The sequence below is a fragment of the Rhopilema esculentum genome, chromosome 7, assembly GCF_057945365.1.
Source record: "Rhopilema esculentum isolate cy_ngs chromosome 7, ASM5794536v1, whole genome shotgun sequence".
In the NCBI taxonomy this organism is placed as follows: domain Eukaryota; kingdom Metazoa; phylum Cnidaria; class Scyphozoa; order Rhizostomeae; family Rhizostomatidae; genus Rhopilema; species Rhopilema esculentum.
Genome location: NC_142821.1, coordinates 36188 through 57304, shown reverse-complemented (window position 1 = coordinate 57304; position 21117 = coordinate 36188). Strand labels below are relative to the sequence as shown.

At 37.3% G+C, this 21117-nt stretch overlaps 1 protein-coding gene across 1 annotated transcript; it reads right to left on the bottom strand.

Annotated features, from left to right (window-relative positions):
• Nucleotides 1-532: 532 nt before the first annotated feature.
• LOC135683853 (serine/threonine-protein phosphatase PP1-gamma catalytic subunit B) lies at nucleotides 533-19158 on the bottom strand. The gene is made up of 8 exons (XM_065199230.2): nucleotides 18948-19158; nucleotides 18729-18860; nucleotides 13486-13716; nucleotides 10050-10154; nucleotides 6388-6459; nucleotides 5336-5487; nucleotides 3634-3768; nucleotides 533-1830 (listed from the first exon to the last, which is right to left on the bottom strand). Exons 1-8 carry the CDS (start codon nucleotides 19000-19002, stop codon nucleotides 1717-1719), a joined length of 996 nt encoding a protein of 331 aa, XP_065055302.1. The 5' UTR covers nucleotides 19003-19158; the 3' UTR covers nucleotides 533-1716.
• Nucleotides 19159-21117: the final 1959 nt, after the last annotated feature.

Below are 21117 nucleotides of genomic sequence, written 5' to 3'. Positions count from 1 at the left end.
ATTTGCATTTTTCGAAATACATTTTTATATCAATACATATTTAAGGTATAGTATATTTGCTAACATCAAACCACAGAATAGGGCAATTGCAAAAAAATAATTATTTCTTATAACTGCTGTTGTTTCAGAATAAATTTGTGGGAGGAAAATTTTAAAATCAAATAAACTTGAACTTTTCGCGCTTGTTTGTACATTTCTGCGAAGTGACAAAAGGCCCTGTTGGAGCGTATGTACGAATCTTCTTGAGTCTCCCACCTGCGCACAATTCAAGCATTGATGGAACACTTCCTTCATCCCTGAGCATACGCACTGTACTCAAAATACATTCTAGTGCATCTTAAGACGGTCAGTGTCAACCAGAAGGAACATAGAGATACTTCTGCTGAAACTGAATCTACGTCATAAAACCTGTTTGATTATATTTGCTCTGTTACCAGGCAAATTCCTCTCTCTGCAATATTTTATGTCTTCTACATTTGTTATAAGGCGAAGACAAAATGCTAAAGACGAGGTGAAAATCCAAACAGCTGTGTCCACATCAGAGCATTTCATTCCTTACAACATTAATTATTTATCTACTTTGCCTGTTATCACACAAGAAATTTAATACTCGCATATCTATTTACAAAAAATGCAATACACTGTGAAGCTTTGAGTTGGAAGTTTAAAAATACCACTGAAGCCTACGCACTGGCTGATCATACAGATACGCAAAGGCATGAATGATGGTGGTGACAGAAATGAACATAAACACCCTATCCATAAGGATGGGGAGAGGGAGGACGCCTGTCCATGGGGGGAGAGGCACTTTATCTCTGTTATTCCTTATAAAAACATGTTGAAATATCCCAGGCAACGAAAAAAACAAACGCTATATACCAAAGAACATGCAACAGTCAACTAAACATTGGATTAACTAACAAAAGAAACCCACAAACTCTAATTCTATTTAGGCAAACGACAGGTACACAAAGGATTAACCAGGGTTCAATAAAAAAATCTCTGCGATAAACAGGCTTCTAACTAAATGACATAAAAAGCAACAAACGACAAAAATTGGTTATCAAACTTGGTGTAAAAATAAATTTCAAAAGGGATTTGCTTTGAATTGCTAGTTGGATTAGCATACCTAAAGCCAATCTGAATTTTTAGAGCACGAAAATTGCTTTGGGCTAAAAGCTAGTGAATCCCTATCTACTTTTGGTTAGAAACTGGCTTCTCAAGCGACATGTGAACTGGCGTGATTCACTCTGGTCGCAGGACTTTATCAGAAATTCTGTCAGCATTACTTAATGAGATGTTACATTTAGCTGCTAGTTAACAATGATTGGAACTATACAAATTTAATAGATTCGAAATGCAAAAAGGGGTAAAATTATATTAAAAATAAAGGAGGTACTAAAAGGGTGAGAAGGAACGAAGAGAAATTCTATACTGCACTATTTTTCTGCATACTTCAGTGCCAGAAAAAATTATAACAAAACCAGAAATTAGACCCGCTTTACGACCAAATACAGAACCAAACTTGAGCATGTAATAAGAAAAAAGGAAGTGTAAAAGTCACATGGGTATTAGCGAACTCAAGAATTCTCCCCAGTGTTGCCCGAAAAACTAATTAAATTTTGCACAGAAAATTTACGGTTCACTTCTTGTCAAAAATTATTTACAACCAGTGCAACAGTACATCTTTTTAAATATTATAATCTAGTAACATTTCTAAGATTTGCCTTTTCCTTTTCCTTTGCTTCCCTGACTTCGTGGCGGAGTTACAGGGCGTCCAGAGTTAAAGCCGCCATAGGCGAATTTTTTTTTGTCAGCTGGTTTTAAAATCTGAAAGAAAATATTATTCTTTTGGTGAATAAGAAGAATCCTAGGTGCATATCATATTCCCCATTGTATCACAGTAGAAGTTTGTTTGGTCTCAATTGGACTGCTCCCCTTTTACCCAAAAGGCACACTATCAGCCTGCCAATGTGGTACAATTTGCACGATAACAGCTTAGCAGTGCGATCAATAGGATTACTGCATTACAACTGTATCAATGTCTGCCGAATGCCTCTAATTAAATACATCTTTTGAATAAAAAACAGTCTCCCTCTATCATCATTTAGCTTCTTGTGTTAATAATTCATTGACAGTCAAGGGTCCTTGCCAGGTACGATGATATGGGAGAGAGGTATATAATGGTGGAGAATTCTAAAAAGATGGTATAACTATCAATACACTTGGCATTACATTAACGAGCATTTAGATACTACAACGGCAAAGTCTCGTTTCAGTCATAACAGTTGCAAAGTCTTGTTTCAGTTGGTCGGTGAAGTGACGAGTATGAGCCAATACGGCGGCAAAGTCTTGTTTCAGTTGGTCAGTAAAGTGAGAAGTATGAGCCACTACGACGGCAAAGTCTCGTTTCAGTTGGTCAGTAAAGTAAGGAGCATGAGCCACTACGACGGCAACGTCTCGTTTCAGTTGGTCAGTAAAGTGAGGAGTATGAGCCACTACGGATGCAAAGTCTCGTTTCAGTTGGTCAGTAAAGTGAGGAGCATGAGCCACTACGACGGCAAAGTCTCGTTTCAGTTGGTCAGTAAAGTGAGGAGCATGAGGCACTACGACGGCAAAGTCTCGTTTCAGTTGGTCAGTAAAGTGAGGAGTATGAGCCACTACGAAGGCAAAATCTCGTTTCAGTTGGTCAGTAAAGTGAGGAGTATGAGCCACTACGGATGCAAAGTCTCGTTTCAGTTGGTCAGTAAAGTGAGGAGTATGAGCCACTACGGATGCAAAGTCTCGTTTCAGTTGGTCAGTAAAGTGAGGAGTATGAGCCACTACGACCGCAAAGTCTCGTTTCAGTTGGTCAGTGAAGTGAGGAGTATGAGTCACTACGGATGCAAAGTCTCGTTTCAGTTGGTCAGTGAAGTGAGGAGTATGAGCCAATACGGCGGCAAAGTCTTGTTTCAGTTTTTCGGTGAAGTGAAGAGTATGGGCCAATACGGCGGCAAAGCCTTGCTTCAGTTTTTCGGTGAAGTGAAGAGTATGGGCCAATACGGCGGCAAAGCCTTGCTTCAGTTTTTCGGTGAAGTGAAGAGTATGGGCCAATACGGCGGCAAAGCCTTGCTTCAGTTGGTCGGTGATGTGACGAGTATGGGCCACTATGGATGAAAAGTCTTTTTTCATTTGGTTGGTGACAGGAGACCGGAGGAGTATAGACCAAATGGCTTTGTGGCTAATCAACACACGGAATAATATAGAAAAACGCATTTTATACATAAAAGTAGACCAGTTTTGATCATTTTATTACAAACCATCTATACTTGAATACTTCATGTCCTTGGTTTTTGTATGAGTCTTTTGCCGGATTGTCTAGTTCATTCCCCTACAGTCTCAGTGGGATTATAATAAGCATAACAACATTCCCTGCACGATTAAAGTGAAGAGTAATCTTCATAGTAAAAGACTAGGGTCTAGCCAAAGTATGCATATCCTCTTACAAAAAAATGAGACGTCATTGAAGTATATATTTGCATGGCTCTCAGCATTTCAATGAAGGACTTTTTGCTTCCTCTTCAGAACACAAATTAATTTGAATGAAAATACCCCCCCCCCCCCCGGCAAACAGTCAAAGGCAAGAATACCGACCTGGAAAGAGCACATCAGTGTTTCATCTACACTCATCATTGATCCTGCATTGTCAAATTCACCACAGTAGTTTGGAGCGGAGAACAAAGTAACCAACTGACGCTTTGCGAAGAACTCGTAGCCATCTTCGACAACCTTTATCAACCAGAATCAATCAACGAGAATGAGTTAACAAGAATCGAGGAACAAGGATGAATTAACGAGAATGGATCAATGAGAATGAACCAACAAGAATGAATCAACGAGAGTTAATTAACGAGAAGAAATAAACGACCACGAAACGAGGGCCACGTGTTTTATCAGTTAACATTATGCGGGTCATAAATTTATTTATCGAAACGTTAAGAATTGTCTGTTTATTTCTATTCCTTCCCTTTAGTTCAGCATGGATTGCTTTTCAAAAATAGGATGAGGTTATTCAAACTTTTCAGGTTTGGCAAAAAGATTAGAATTGCTGAATATCTGTGCAAAGAAGAAGACAATTTTTCGGGGACTTATACAAATGTGAAACTGGATGGCTTGCCATGGTATTATGACGACAACTGAATATTACCTAAATTCAACTAAAGCTGTAACTTAGTGTTCTTAAAGACCCTGTTTACACGAGACCTGGACCAGATCGGATTTAAAGGTGTCCAGATACTTTTGGATCCGATCCCAGGGATCTGATCCAAAACCATTTGTGTTTAAACGGGATCGGATCCAGATGTGATCTACAGATTAAACGCTTTTGGAAAAGGCATGCGCTTTTTGAAAATGATATACATCAAACGTTTTTCAAACAACTGAGATTAAAACAAGCATGAACTGAATATGGAGGTGGTAGAGCCAGTCATTATTAAACCTGAAAGAGTAATTAAAAAGACAAATTCGTAGTCAAAATAGAAAATAAGAACATTCTTTAAAAAGACAAGATTCACCTAATTGTACTAATTTTCCAACGCAGTAGTAAGTTTCTGACATGTTTCCAATATTCTTGGGTCTTCTGACGGCAAACCCACGGAATAAGTGTCCAAAATACTTTAAATTGCCAATTATTTTGTCTCACTTTAGAATAAAAATGTAGACAGATGCGATCTGGACCAGATCCAACCGTTTCAAAGGTACAGTTATTCGGGATCACCTCTGAAAGCGATCCCAAAAGTGTTCAGATAGCGGACCCAAAAGTATACAAATAGTAAACGCAATGCCTATCCACTCTCGTGTTAACTGGGTCTATATTCGTGTGAAGCTTCTGGTATGTCATTTCAGGCACCTAGTTGTAAAAACTAAACAAAAAAGACTCGATTGTAATATGCCCAGAATTGGGTAGCAGTTGGTTAGATTGTTTAGTATTTTGGTAATCAACTTCCCCTAACATACGGCCAGTATGCATTTTGTATTTTCGCTCGCCACAGATTCTAGTCCAAATTCACTCAGAAAAAAATGGTTCGGCTAGAACTGGCCACAAATTTTCATCTTTTTATAAACACATCAACCTGGTGCAACGGCAGATCAAAATCATCAAATTTAGCCAAAATACAAAGGCTAGTTTTTATAATGGATCGTGCTCGCTGCAGATCTGGCACAAAATGGGTTGTTCATTCTAAGACTGGACGTACGTTGAATCCCTTATCATTGACAAAAGTAGGATTTACATTCAATAGGGCTAACACGAAACACGAAAGAAACTAGAAAGAAAACGGAATACACAATGATATACCTGATGTGCTCGACAAATTAGGTCAAAGTCATGTTTATGTAGAAACTTTGCCACTATGTCCTGACCAAATGTATATGACACACCACGATCATTTTCTCCCCATCCTGTTACTTCCTTGTCAGGATCTGACCACAGCAAGTCACAAAGTAAACCTGTTGAGGAACAGTAGTGGACAAAATAGAAAATGACCTGCTATTAAGAAAGTAGCACGAGGCAGTAAGACCAGGTACCTTCTTGAAGAGGGTGCTAGCATAACCTTTCTAATTGCTAATGTTTAAGTTATTCGCTGAGAAATAAAATGTTGGCTTCTTCGCAAAAATATTTTAAGTAGCTTGAGTTTCTACGTCACTTAACTGTCAACAATAAGGAAAGACAAGTGATGAATTAAGTAAGCTATGAAAAATACCGAGATAACGTAAAGAACTAAGAAATTCCAACTACAAAAAGTCGAAACCAAAAAACCAAGAAAATCTAGCTCCACTTTCGAAGGCTAATTCTAAATGGAGCGAGTTCTGTTGTCTGAAACAAGACTACAGTAGACGCATGTGGTATTGCTAACTGGCTTCACAGCTACAGCCTATGCGCAGCTTTATTCTGTACTCTCCCCAGTCTTTTCTAGCAATATAGCACATGTGATGAGGTGTGGTGTTTGGAGTTGGGTTTTTGAGTCAAGCATTAGTAAGAGCTTAAAATGAAAATGTTCCTGTTTATTACTTGGTAGTTTTTCTTCTGCCTTATACTTCTAAACCCACACGGTTTAAGGTTTTACGCAGAAAAAGAACTTTGACTCTTGTATTTCTATCGTGTTTTGGCATGGTTTTGTACAGCTTCTCCATGCCTTTTACTATCCTATTATCCTGCTTAATGGAAAATTGCACTTTTATCCAAATAATAGTGCTTTTGAGTGGGGTAATGGGGCAAGGGAAGGTGGCAAAATGATTTCTGGGTTTACAACAACAAAGCCTGTTCCACAGAGAAACAGAAAACAAAAGAGGCGATAACACGATGGGTTTAAGAAACTATCTACATTCTAAATTTCATCTTGAATATACCTTGATCTGGAACATCAGTTGGTCTCATTATTCGTCTTATCTGCTCCATTGTCTGAAGATCAGGTGACAATCCTAAAACATGCAAACTTATTTTGAGAAAAAAATTATTTATCGCTTTCGTTGCAAAATTTGACAACAATAAAAAATGAAGCAAACTCTGCCAGAAATGCACAGGGCAACTCAAGCTAGAAAATGAAAAATAGTGAGAATGAGTGGTACCTACAAACTGTATCTACTGAAAGACAAAAGCACTGACGCAGGTACAAAGCCTGAAAAGTGTATGAACAGTGCCTGACAAGAAATGCAGACCCTGTATCCGACAGGAAATGCATACACTGTATTTGACAGGACAAAGTGGAAGACAAAATTGTAGGCAAAAATCCCCATAAGAAAAGCAGATACAGTTAGAGACAAAAACGCAGACAAAGTGCTTTACAAAACATTCTACCGAAAAGGCGCTGATTAAAGATTTCAGGTGTCAATTTAAGATATGATATAAAATGATATCAAACTACATTGAAATACTTCTTAACTGAGATAGAATCATGTTATTTCGAAGTAAAATAAGGGTAAAGAAGTAAAGGCTGCAGTGCACTTGACTCAATCTTCGTGTAACCCTCGGTTTGGGAAAATGCCCATATTTAAGACACGCAGCAGGTATTTGCCCTTTACCAAAAAAACCTCATTACCAGTGGGTAAAGGTAGCTAAATATCATGGTGGCAAAAAGTTCGGAGAGATTTTAACCTTGACGTATTATACGCCTGGTCTAAGATCTTCAAACTAGTTTTGTGGGAACGTTTTGAAATATTGACAAGGAAAATCAATTCATTGGTCTCTCATCTTTCTTATGGTGCACACTTTCAGTCCACAAGTGACCTTCCTGGTTATTCTTATTCTGTGAGAGTATGTTACAAAAACAGACACAAGGCTTGCAATAACGTAGATACAAATGCAAACCCATCGACAGAAAAAAGTAGTCACTGTTCCTCACAGAAAATGCAGACACTAGGACCTGGCAAAACATACAGTTTGCATGACAAAACGTAGACACAAAGCCAGACTAAAAAATACAGACAACCGCTGACAAAAATGCAGATGCAAAGGTTGTAAACAACGCATTGCTTGACAGGATATGCTGACACAGTGACAGGCAAAAGTAGACACTGTGTCTGACAGAAATACATACAAATTGCTAACAAAAAATATACACATGGCCTGACAAAAATGTCCATACTGTCCTGAGAAGCAAAGCAGACACAATGTCTGACATTAAGCCGTTTTCCATAATCCAAAGAATCCAAGAAAAAAACACTGGTGCAATTTGATTTTGAGAAAGCGAAGAACACTTTACTGCTTTCTGGTATAAAGCGAAATCCACTTCGCTGGAAGTTAGTGGCCGATGCTGTTCCTTCGCTGAAGCTGTTTGTTGATCCCAAGGCAACCACTACACGAACGACACGAAAAGCACCCAAGAATCGTACTGCATCTGTTTATTTTCAACCTTCCTCTTCAACTACTTCTGACACCTGTTCCTTTCCTGATTTTAATGAAGAAGAAATTCTGACACCTGTTCCTTCCTGTCTCAAGAACAAATCCGAAATTTAATGCCAGAAGAATTTAAACTGTACCCATCCACACGAATAATCATTGATTGTACTGACATTTTTACAGAAGTCCCTTCATCTATGATAGCTCAGTCACAAACTTGGTCAGAGTATAAGCATCACAACACCTGGAAAGCCCTTGTTGGAATATCTCCTACTGGGGCAATCACATTTGTATCAAAACTGTGGTCAGGCCGTGTATCTGATAAAGAAATTACGATTAAATCTGGTCTCATCTCTCTCCTTGAACCTGGTGACAATGTAATGGCAGATCGCAGTTGATGTCACTCACAACATTCCTCCGTTTAAAAGGAAACTTGCCCAACTAACACCAAAATAAACTGAAGAAACTGCCAACATAGCTGCAGTCCGTATTCATATTGAAAAAGCCATTGGCTGTCCGTATTCATATTGAAAGAGATTGGTTTCCATAAAGCTCTCACGTGTCGACATGGCTCTTAAGTGTGTGCGACGTATCGGCAACACTCATAACCCAGGCCTTCTAAGGAGCCTTTTGACAACAAACCATGCCTAACGAGTGGGCATGGTGATTGATAATGGTTTTCATTGGCTTATGTGGGTCATATGTTCACACGGAGTCGCCGACGTATCAACCTTGTGGGAGTGTTTCCATTAAACTTTCACTCGTGGGTGATGCATCACCGATGTGTCGCCGACGCATAAAAGTTATATGGAAACCAGGCTTAACAAAAAAACCTTGAAAAGGAGAATCCAATGAATCAGCCAATTCTGTGACAATAGAAGAACTGCTTGCTGAAGACTGAAAAGAAAAGAATCAGGAAAAGAATGAAAGGCAAAGAAACAACTGTTTGGTATGGAAGAAGCAATAGAGCTTTTCAACCATTTCTTCATCTGTTCTACGATGTACAATTTTACGAGGATCATGCCAAATATTCTTTACAGCTTTTAACTGAACATCATCTTTGCCAAATCTGATCTTCTTGATAAGAACTTCATCAATAGGTGCAGGAGAAACTGAAGTAAAAGAAGATGGGACATTCCAGGCTGCTAATTTGGAAGTGCAAGAGACAGGTTCAGGACAATTTTTGTAGCCTTTCCTATTGAAATCTTCCAAAGCAAAAAGAACCCCTCCAAAATGATTACAATTGCCAGATACACCAGCATCAGCAGGGCATGTACAGGCAGCACAGGAAACATTGCCAGAATTATCAACAATCACCAGCACTTTGTATAAAGTAGAACTCATTGATGCCTTCATACGCACATCAAAGAAAGTGGAATTTGAATCCTTTGCCTCATCAATTCTCTTAATATGTGGTAAATTTGAGCTTTTTGTACCCCGTACTCTTTAACATTATATGCTTAAATTTTGTGGTGCAAAGGACAAGTTAATCGTACAGCTGAACGAAACTGAACGCTGGAGTACCTCGTAAATCTGAAGTCCAAGGCAAATGGCTGCACTTCAACTTAAAGACATCTTCATGTGTACAGGCTAATTCATCAGTTGTCTGAGGCAGCTGCAGTGAAGAAATTTCAGGCTCAGCTTGCTGTTTCAAGCGAGAGAAAATTGCGTAGGCCCGCATGATAATGTCAGCCTTCGACCCAGACATTCCCTCCTTGCATGCCGCCAAAATCACTTTCAATTCCTTGACAGTGAGATTTCAAAGGTCATCTAGACAATGTACGGCCTTGTCTTCCAGCAACAAATATTTGAACTGATCCATTTCTCAATATATAAAGCAAAGCTACAACAGTACTAAACAACGAGTACGGCTTCTCCACTGTGAGCACAGGCCACAAGAAAATCCTTACAGAGTTAGCTTCGTTTTCGATTTCCTGTCTCGTTTTCAAATATGTTAAATAATGTTAAATAAAAGCAGATGCAGTGCCTAAAAAAGGCACATGATAGCCCAAATTTTGTTTTATGTTAAGAGAAGATAAAAAACAGCCTTCCAGTAAAAATGCATGATTCACCAACTATATAGATTTCAAATATATAAAGTATATATAGTATATTTGTTATCATGCAAGTAATAGAAATTTAGAACTCTATAACAAAGTTCAGATGAACTTACCACCATGGCAACAGAATATCTTCTCATCTAAAATGGCAGCTATTGGTAAACAATTGAAGCAGTCAGTGAATGTTTTCCAGAGCTTTATATTGTATCGTCGTTTACCTGTGTCAGTAAGTAAAAAGATAAAACAAACAACTACAAATTAACAGGAAACTAAAATAAATCAATCATTTTCCTGCATCAGCGAAATTCAGCAATTCATGAATACTTTACAAAAAATAGAGAGGTCTGGAAAATAAAGATAGAGAGGTCTGGGGTTTTTCTACTGTTAAAGGAAATTGGCACGTAATTGCAAACTTTCTGAAATGGTGGAAACGAATATGCTTAATTTGCAAAGATTAAAGGCAATCGACAGCTTTAAAAGTGGCCTAACCCATCTGTCAATCAATATTATTCAACTGTCAAAGATGGCTTGGGGCCCTTTAGAGCTGCCGATTGCATTTTAGCAAACGAATAGCTTTTAAACCCCTATCAACAACAGTCTTGATCCTTTGATGACCTTATGAAAACATGTGAAAAGTGGTAATTAGAACTCAAAGCTGACATTTGGAAACAAGAAGTGGTATCTCCTTGATTCAAAAATGATTAGAAACTTGATCAGAAAAATAGAACTTGATTAGAAAATTTGAAATCATTAAACCTTATAGAGTATCACAGCTCAACAGTGGCAATATCAAACAGTGGCGATTTTTCATAAAATTTCAGGGGGGGGGGGGCATCATTGTGAAATTTGCCGATTATTACATGGCAAATGTTGTGCCTCACCGTAAATGGTGTGACTCAAACTAGTTTTGAACTAGTCCTAAAATGTGATGTGATGACTTTCATGGCCCAGCAGAAACTAAACCTTCTTCTGAATACTCGTCTCCTCAGTTAAACCTTTCTTGAGTTTGATATAAACTTAAAATAATGAGTCAACTAAAAATGAGTTTTCTTTCAAAATTTCGAAGTTGTTCTAATACATGATATTAAATTTTCAATTTTCAAAACTGGTTTGTAACCTGTTTCGAAGCAGTCTTTCTTTGAGAATATCTTTAGTCCACAACTATCAAGTGGGTTACAATACGATATAAATAGCAGAATCAGGAATCAGTATAAGATTCTTAATATCAAAGACAATTCTTAACATCTTCAATTTGCAAATATTTAGACAAATACATGATGAGATATATCTTACTTTAGTCCTCAATTTACAAAAATTTAGACAAGAACATGATGAGATATCCCTTACTTCAGTCCACAATTTGCAAATACTTAGACAAATACATGATGAGACATCTTTACTTCAGTCTTTATTTGAAATATTTCAACCCACTTGTCTGACATTTTTATCAGAGTCAAGTACTTTGTCATAGTTCAATCTCTCAGGGATTATGTTTTCAATTGAAAGAACTCATAGCCCATTGAGTTATTGCTGATCAATCTTGTTTCTTTGATAGTTCTTGTTTGTCTTTAGTCTTGAGAATGACCTCTCAGGACTGGCTGATTTGACAAGTATATTTGATGGGCTCTATACAGATAAGGGAATGCCTTGCACAGTCCAGTTTCATGCATATACTGCAGCACCATCATTGAAGTAGAACATTGCTTCTTGTTGTTTTTGTAAATTTTCTACACAATGCTCTCTAAATGCTAGACAGAGTTAAGGCATCATCTTGTCCCATCAAGTTGACACCGACTTTAGGTGATGGTCAAGATCTCCGTCCTCCACTTGTCCCAGTCTCTGGTATTGGTGGTTATGTTATTGTCCTTCCAAATTTTTGCAAGGCCTGTCATTGCTGCCCTACCTAGACTCAATCGTCTTGTAATTTTCTCATGACACGTTCCATTATCCATGATTTTTTATACTAAAAAAAAGTTGTTGATGATTTCAATGTTTTCATCTCCCAGTTTGAGCTCATCGATCTGTTCTGTTGCCATAACTTTAATCTTTTTCAAGTTCAGATAAAATCCCACCTCTGCACTACTCTTTTTCACTTGTGTGAGCACATTTATCAGTTCTTCTTTTGACTTAGCCATTAAGATTGTGTCACCTGCATATCTAAAATTGTTAATCTTTCTTCCTCCAATTCTGATACCATCTTCATTCGTTTTGATTCGCTTTCCTCATGATGAATTCACTGTATATGTTGAATAGATAGGGCAAAAGGATGCAGCCTTGCCTCACTCCTTTTTCAATTCCAGAGGTTTATATGTCACCATGCTCCGTTCTTACTTATGTCTCCTGGTTTTCATACAGGTTTCTAATGAGTTGAACTATGTACTCTTGCATTCCCATCTTGCGCATTACGTTCCACATGATACTGTGATCGAATGACTTACAGTAATCAATGAAGCACATGTACACTCGTTGCTGGTATTCCTTCACAATCTTCATTCCCAACCTCAAATTTGCTATTTGGTCCCTTGCCCTTCGTCCTTTCCTGAATCCAGCTTGTTCTACAGGCATTTCTCTCTCCATAGGTATTTGCATTCAGTGTTGTATGATCTTAAGCAACACTTTGCTGGCATGAGATATGAGTGTGATTGTTCTGTTGTTTGAGCATATCCTGTTGTTTCCACTCTTTGGTATCAACAGATCTATCAATCGTTTCCATTGTTGTTTTCCGGTTTTCCTTATTAGTTGATATATTATGGTACATACACATATTCCCTCTTCATTTAGGTTTTAAAAGAGTTCCATTGGTATTTCATCATATCCTGGTGGTATTCTGTAGTCCTCCTAATCTCAACAAGGCATCCTGTGTCTAAAATCTGGATTCTTTTCTTGACAAGCTATTTGACCTATCCTCGATATCAACTCTACTCTACTTTCTGTGGAATGGAGTGCTGTTTGAAACTTGGCTTCAAATGATTGAAGTATTTCAGTTAGAATTTATTTAAAAAACCCAAAATGACAGAGTGTCAGATATTGCCGAATGGTAATTTTGCTGACTTTTGGACTCCAGGGGGGGGGGGGGGGGTGCAACTGCCCTTTTTGCCCTCCTCATAACTGCCGTTGGTTTCAAATAAATATGTCACCACATGTATGATACTAATAAAAGGTGTTCGTGTTTTGTTAAAAAGGCCGAAGAAAATTGAAAAAGTTGAACACACCTAGCTGGCATAAGTGAATAGGAAATGGTGACTGATGACCCTTTTTCAATTTACATCAGTTTTACATCCTTTAGTTGAAAACAGATGTTAAAAAGGACCGTATATTTCAGCCCTTATACGCAATAAAAATTGATAGCATTTATACCAAATGAACTGGTACCAAGAATTCTTGTCTGAATTATGAAATATCGGACTGATGTTTGGCAAGGCAAGGTATCGGATTGGCAAGGTATGAACCCTAACCAGGAAAGTGTGAATCAAAAAAATTATTGGGGAGAAAGAGATGAAGTGTTGTCACATATTTGGAGCTAAAATATCTAAAAAAGCAAAAACTTACATTCATCATAAAAGCCATAAATCCTGTTAATACTTGCACATTCATGGTTGCCTCTCAAAAGAAAGAAATTCTCTGGGTATTTGATCTTGTAAGCTAATAACAAACAAATAGTTTCTAGGGACTGTTTTCCTCTGTCAACATAATCTCCAAGGAACAAGTAGTTTGCTTCTGGGGGAAAGCCACCATATTCAAACAACCTTAGCAAATCATAATATTGGCCATGTATATCACCTAAAAAAGAAAGGAACCATTGAAAAATTAGAAAGACTAGATAGAACTGTAATAAAACAAGACTGAACAAATAGAGACAATAAATTTGTCTGTCAACTTTAATTGCTCAGGTCTAACAAGCAGGACTTTTGAAATCCAGGTGGCGGGACTAGGGTAAAACTGGAAAGGAAGATACCAAACACAAATCATCTGTTAAATGCAAGATATTTTCACTGTTCTCTTTTGGGCTAGAGGCCTTGGGTTTAAAGATAATATCTTTTGAGCAAAAGCTACAAAACAATATATTATTTACTATTCACATCTGCATGTACCTTATCCAAGTGAATGTAGTTGAATATATGTTACTGATGAAAACAAGAGTTAAATATTTTTGCCAAAATGGGTTTTCTTAAAAATCTGTATTATTTTCATTACACATAGAGTTGAAGCTAATTGACAGAAGTATTATATAATATTATTTGTCAACAATTCTACCCCTAAAACATATGACAGAAAAAAAACTGTTGATGTAGGCAAGTCAAAATTGTACTGGTTGTCACAATAAATAAAAACTGGAAATGTCAGATATCAGCAATTGCTGTTACACAAATATGTGTTTAGATTGGCATTTTGAGTCTAGAGCAGATGGCAACCTATGGCCGGTCATCAATAATTTACAGGAGAATCTCTTACCAAGCAACAAAGACCTATGGTGACTTAAACTGGGAAGCATGTCCATGATTTGAATCTGTCTTTACTAAATACAGTTATTGGAATTTGAATATTTTGTTGAGCATGTCAAAAAACAGTAAAATATATTTTATAATTCATATTGAAAAGGCAGTTCATTCTTTTGTCTTGAGCAAGCATACCTGCTTACCTTTGAAAATGTGGTTATCCATTCTCAGAAAGTGTTTAATTATTTATCACCAAATAATGACAACCAATGATTTCAATATGACCAAAAAATCAACCAATTCCACCAAAAGGACATTTAAAAGTTAGGATTTTATGTAAAAATGTGCATTTGAATTTAATAGTTTCTAAACATAAACATTCAGTAGTCTTTTAAAAACCTTAAAACTATACACAATCAATGTAAAAGTGAACATTGTAAAACATGTAAACATCAGAAGGGTGGAGAAGAAAACTTGCCCTTAAAGCTTACAAAGTTCAAGAAAACATTTACTCACTATGTTTGAATAGTGATGAAATTGTCATTGTTAGATTATTGGTTTTAGGTGCTACAAGCTGACCAAGGTCAGTAAAAAGCAACCCTGTGGAAACTGCTTTATTTTCAAGTCTTTGCTTTTGCATGATATGTATGTATTTTGTGTTTCCCCTTCATTAGTCAACAGTATTTTCAATTTGGTAAGGCCATATTCCAGAATGCACAGGGCAGCAAACTAAACAAGCAATCTCCTATGAACAAAAATCAGAAAAGAATGGGTTCCTTCTTTGTCTTGGTAATATAAGATTCATAAAGTTGAATCCAAAAAGCTTGTGAAAAACACCACTTGAACGTATTGAACATAATACAGTATTTAAACACTCATTAGCCTTCCACCACAAAGAATGTATCACAATGCATTGAAAAAAAACTAAAACATGAGTTGGGGTACCAGAGACCATGACAGAGCTGCTTTAGCTGCTGCAAGGCCAGTTCTGGATAATATCTACTCTTAGTATAACAAAACTTTGACTGCTCATCATTGCACTACATCCCTTATCCACTTGCAAACTAACAACAGGACAAGTACCACAACATTTCAAAAAGGCTCTAATTTTTTTTATCTAAAAGAAAGGTGGTAGACTTGATAGCGACAATTAATGCCCAACAAGTCTACTAAGCTACATCTGGAAACTATATGTTGGTATCAATGCAAAATGACCCAAAGCATTCACAAATGCTGCTGAAAGAGGACCCAGAAGAGGAACCCACCAGCAAACATTAGCTCTGGAACAAATAATTGAAAAGTCCAAATAATTTAACTTTCTTCTTTGACTTTAAAAAAGTTTTTAACATTGTCAAAAGTGTTTAGTCTATAGAGCCTGCTGGATAAAACCCTACTCAACAAAAACTACATCAAACTAGGGGTTTAAGAGGGTTATGTTCTGTCTGCTTTTCTACTGTGTATCATCATCACAACAATTGTGTTCAAGTTGGCCATAAATGGACATAGGTATCCTTATTGGTCATCACCCTCTTTCCAATCAGAGTTATACAGATATTGCTGTCAACATAACACACCTAACACACTACAAGCATATCTCCTGACTTCATATGCAGCTGAAATTGGCTTAAAAATTAATTTTTTTAAAAAATTAAGTGAATATCAACCGATAAAACAAATATTAATCTTATCAAACAAGTAACTGAATTTATCACCTAAGCCATAAATATCCTCAAAAATGGAAGGACTGATCACCATCCTTTACAAAATTAGTAATAACTTTACAAAATTAGAGGAGCCTTCTTATCAACCTAAATTGCAATAGAATGAAACAAATAAAAGAAACTCAAGGAAAGCCTGCCTATTACAATACATACTGTTAAATGCGTAGAATGCAAATTGTTATGGGGAACTGGGAGAGAAGTGAATAGAAAGGTAGAATGTGATGAAGATGCTGGTGCTGACTGTCTCACAAGAGGTAAGTGATAGCCATAAAATTACAAACACAAAATATGAGAAGATAAGCTTTAAACGAAAGAGCTGACAGTAATAAAAGAAAAGCAAAATAAGAAACAGGAGGAAAAATATACCATATAAGAATATAAAAATGTCCTATGTTTCTACCTGCCTAGTGGTATGACCCATTGGAGAGAAAGTATTCAAGCAACATTGCCAAAAACATTCTCTCCTCCTTTCATTACCTGTTAACCTATCTTCAACCTTAACACTTATTTCATTCAGAAACCCCCATTCAAACCCCTCAAATATTTGTTTATATAAATGTATATGTATGCATACAAATATATGTATGTTGTATATAAATGCACACACATATATATGGCTCTGTTGGTATGGCTTTGTTGATATGGGTCTGACAAAGGCTTGGAAGCCAAAACAGAAGAAACAATTGGTCTGGCTACGGTGACATCTCCAGGGGTGGGGGAAATGATTCACTGGGCTGTTTTCCTTAGTAAAATGTTTGTTGCAGGAAATTGGAGTTTGATTCCAACCAGGTGCAATATTTTTACAATTGGGCAGCACCCTTGTGAAAATAATTTTCTCCTGTCAGCCTGGGCCTACTGAATGAATATAAACACATACATGTATAAAAACATATATGATTATAGATGACAAAAATATGAAATATGTACCTGACACCTACAATAATTTTATAAATGGTTATATGGCTCTGACTAAGGGTTATAAGGTCGAAACTGAAGAAACAACTGCCTTGGTTACAGAGAAATCAAATGTTCCGGTTTGAAAATTGTTCCGTCATTTTATTTGGCTGTTTGGCTCAATGGAATGAGTGTTGGTTTTTGAAGCAACAAACTGGAAGTTGATTCTGTCAAAGAGTGGTTCTATACAATTGGGCAGCACACAAGTGGAAAGAATATACCTCCTGTCACCTTTCGCCTTGTGATTATCATAAATAGTGGCAGACACCTGGGGGGGCTGGTAAGGGGGCAGTAACCCTACCCATGACATCTCTTTATGTCATTCATGGCCTTGGATACCATAGGACATTCCCTCTTCCATTGTTAACAACTTCATTCACCTCAGTCATGCTGACTCAATTGTTTCTTGTTCATTTCAAGCCTTAGATTGCATCATTATTACATTATCATATCACATCCTTACTCAGCAGATTTATTTTGTATGTTAATTTGCATGTAGTTTTAGTTCAGTTCATATCAGAGCTCCACTGTCTACATACTGTCTCTCTCATTGGCTCCGTTTTCTCAAAATGTTAGATGGGACTAATGGGATTGGAAACAACACAGGAGTCGATGGATGGATATAAAAGTGCCTACATTGATTACCATTCCAAACATTTCGCTCAGTGGCATGAGGGTTTGCTTTCAAAGCAGCAAACTGACGTTTAACTTTTCATAATACATAATATATCTACAGTTGAAATGGCTCTGACAAAGGCTTAAAGCTGAAACCAAAGAATCAACTGCCTTAGGAATAAGGAACAAAAGCTTTGGCAACAGTGAAAAATTTTAATATAATAAATATATATATAGAAATCTATTCATTTTCATCTTATTTTAAAACAACTATACATCCAGGGACTTGATAAGAAGCCAGCAACTGGTGACTGCCTGCCACTAACTCACCAAAGCTTCACTGCCTACTTTAACCTTCACTGCCTACTTTCACCATCACTTTAGTAAGACTGCACAAACTTTAGAAAACCTTAATTTCTTAAAAATTTATGCCTCTGGTGTTTAGAACAGGATGGTTTTAAGTTTCTATTCTAAGTTTAACAGATTGTCAGGCAGCTAGCTCTGACTTTACTGCATGTAACACTTTATGACAGGCTTTACAGCTGTAAACAGCAATCTACAATATCTTTAAAATTATATTTACTAGCAGTTTCAATTCGCATTTGCATAAAAAAGAATATATTCAAACCAAAAAAACAGTATGTCTGTGACCTTAATTGTTATGTAGTATTAGACAGAAGAAGGTATTTTAAGCTCATAAAGTTGCAAGAAAATATGGTTGAAATCTCTAAAAACAATAGAGAAACCTCTCATACGAGAGGAGTAAAAAAAATTCCAATTGAAAAAAATTCCACGTTGACCAACAGATGTTACAAATGCTTTGCTGCAAATGCACTAACAATTATTACAGTTTTCTGACATGTCAGACGAAGGTGACGATTCGATGACACTTAGAAAACAAGAACTTCCTTATTCATTAGAAACAATGTAGGAGGGTTAAGCATACTATGTAAATCAATTTCAAGAGCTCTTTTTAAAAGTGAAGCTAAAATAAGTTTTCTCAAAGCAACGCCTGCTAAGTTTGGACAAAAAGTGCAGAAGTGCAAAGACGTAGAGCAACACTCACCACAAATTTTCAGTGGAGCTTCCAATTCCAACAGTATTGGCTGACTGAGAAAAATTTCTCGCGACTTGAGACATAGACCTCTGACTTCAGCCTCTGTTAACTGAACGTTTTTACCAGGTCTTGCGCCACGAACTAAGAAAGGAAAATAACTTTAACTCAAACTCAAGAAAAGTCCGTCTAAACTCAAAACAAGACGTTAGGCCTAGGGAATGACATTACCTTCCAATAGTCTTGAGATGATACTGTCAACGTTTAATTTGTCTGTTTCAGACATTTTATAATGCCCTTGTCACAGGAGACGTACTGTTCAAGATGTAAGCGAATCCTGATTAGAAAGATTCAGAAGGATTCGGCTCACATTCAGCTTCCTCTACCTTTCTCAACTAGGCGCCCTTCCCAATAACTAAAACTCTACAGCCACCGATAAACAAGGCAAGGCACAGGGAGTCGAGGGGCAACCTCAATGTGCTGGCCTGTGTCAAGCAAACTCGAGATCGACAAGTCTCGTGTAAACGCTAGAAATTGATGGGATCGAGCCAATGGCACGGATGGGAAACGAGGCTAATGAATTCTCCAGATTTAGGTGCTTTGGGCACGGTGCTTCGACATTTGGTGACATTTTGTGTGCCCTCTTTCCCTACAAGATGAAAAATACAAAACAGAGCGATCCCAAACTGGATTGGTCCCATTTTCCAAGTGTAAAAGGGTCTTAAAGCGAATGACCATTTGACTAGAGTGTTGATAGCTAACTATACGCTGTGGATGGTGAAATAACAGTCCTTTGCTGTGGATGGTGAAATAGGCATAAAACTTGGTAGAGACACAAAGTTTGATTCGTTAACAAGAATAGGATACAGACCACTTCAAAAAATGCCCCCTAATGCTATTTTTACACTGAGGTACTAGATCCCAAACCTTTTTGATAGTAGGCATGAAACTTATCAGAGATGTACTGTTTGATACATTAAGATAGAAAGAATGCAGACATTTTCGAAAACATCCCCCCTAATGCTATTTTTAGACTGGAATACTTCGTTTCCAGGCTTCTTCAATGGCTACAGGAATAACCTTTCCATAAATTATGATACACAATTCCAATTTCAATAATACGACGCAAAAAATGCACAATTTTATACGCCAAAGCGATAGGTTGCAGAACTCTTCGAAAAAAGCCCAATACTGCTTTTATTAGACTGGGGTACTACCATTGTGACTATATGTCATTGGATTGACAGGCTAAATTGTGATCTTTTTGAAAAAGGTTCCCTCCCACACCCTACATCAGGCGCGGATCCAGCCTGAATTCTGACCTATGCAAAGGTTGTCAGAAAGAGAAGCCACACCATTTTGTGTTGGAAATGCCCAGAATAAAATCAGTATCGCTGATATTGAATAGGGGGTTCTAAAAAGGAATTCTAAGGAAACGGCTCACAAAGAGAAGACTAAATTTACCTGCAATTCGAAGGAAAAAGATTGCGAGTAGCTCTTTCCCGGTTTGATTCGAACCAGGGCCCCCCACATCCCGAAGGCAGTGGTCATACTACTACACTATAGAAAAGACACTGCAAAGTTGACTGACTAAGCTAGAAGTTCCTTAGGAGGGTGAAGCAGTGATTGTCAATTTTCATTTCATTGGTTGCAACAAACAATTGCAGAGGTCCACTGTAAACAATTGCATAGGTCAACTTCTGATTTGTTAAATCAAATCTCACCTATGCTCGCGCCAATGATTACAGAGGTAAAGTAGACTCTGACTTACAGGACGTTTGCATAAGGGGAAACAAGCGGTGATTGGCTCTCGAGGGACAAACAAGTTTCTGGATTCAGAAAATACGGACCAGATAAATGCCTAGAATCGCCTCTCGACTATTCTGTGCACAGGCCAAAAGATAGTCAACAAAATACATGTCCTGTCGTCTGCAGGTTGGTATCAACGGAGGCAGATCTAGGACGGACGTTGCTAACGAATTTGCCAAGGAAACTATTGATGAAACATTTTTTGATAATTTCCATTTTATTTTCTTGTTGTAAAAATCTGACGTATGCACCCTTGATAATCTACATTTAGAGGAGAGAATCGTAACCTCTCCTTACCAAAAACAAACAGATACATGCAACCTCTTACAACTGCGATTCTTTCCATCCATGGAGTTGTAAAACTGTAGTCATGCACATAAAACTTTACGTTATAGAAGAGGTATCTCCGATGACGAAGAGCTATAGTTAAAGTTATAAGAATCATAAAACAACCTTATCATAAAAGTATATAAGATCAACGATATTCCAACTTACGTTGTCTATTCTGACTTGACAATGCTCGATGTGCAAAAGCACAGAGCAATAGATATAATAAAATAGAAGATAGGCTAGAAATGAGACATGGTCGCTG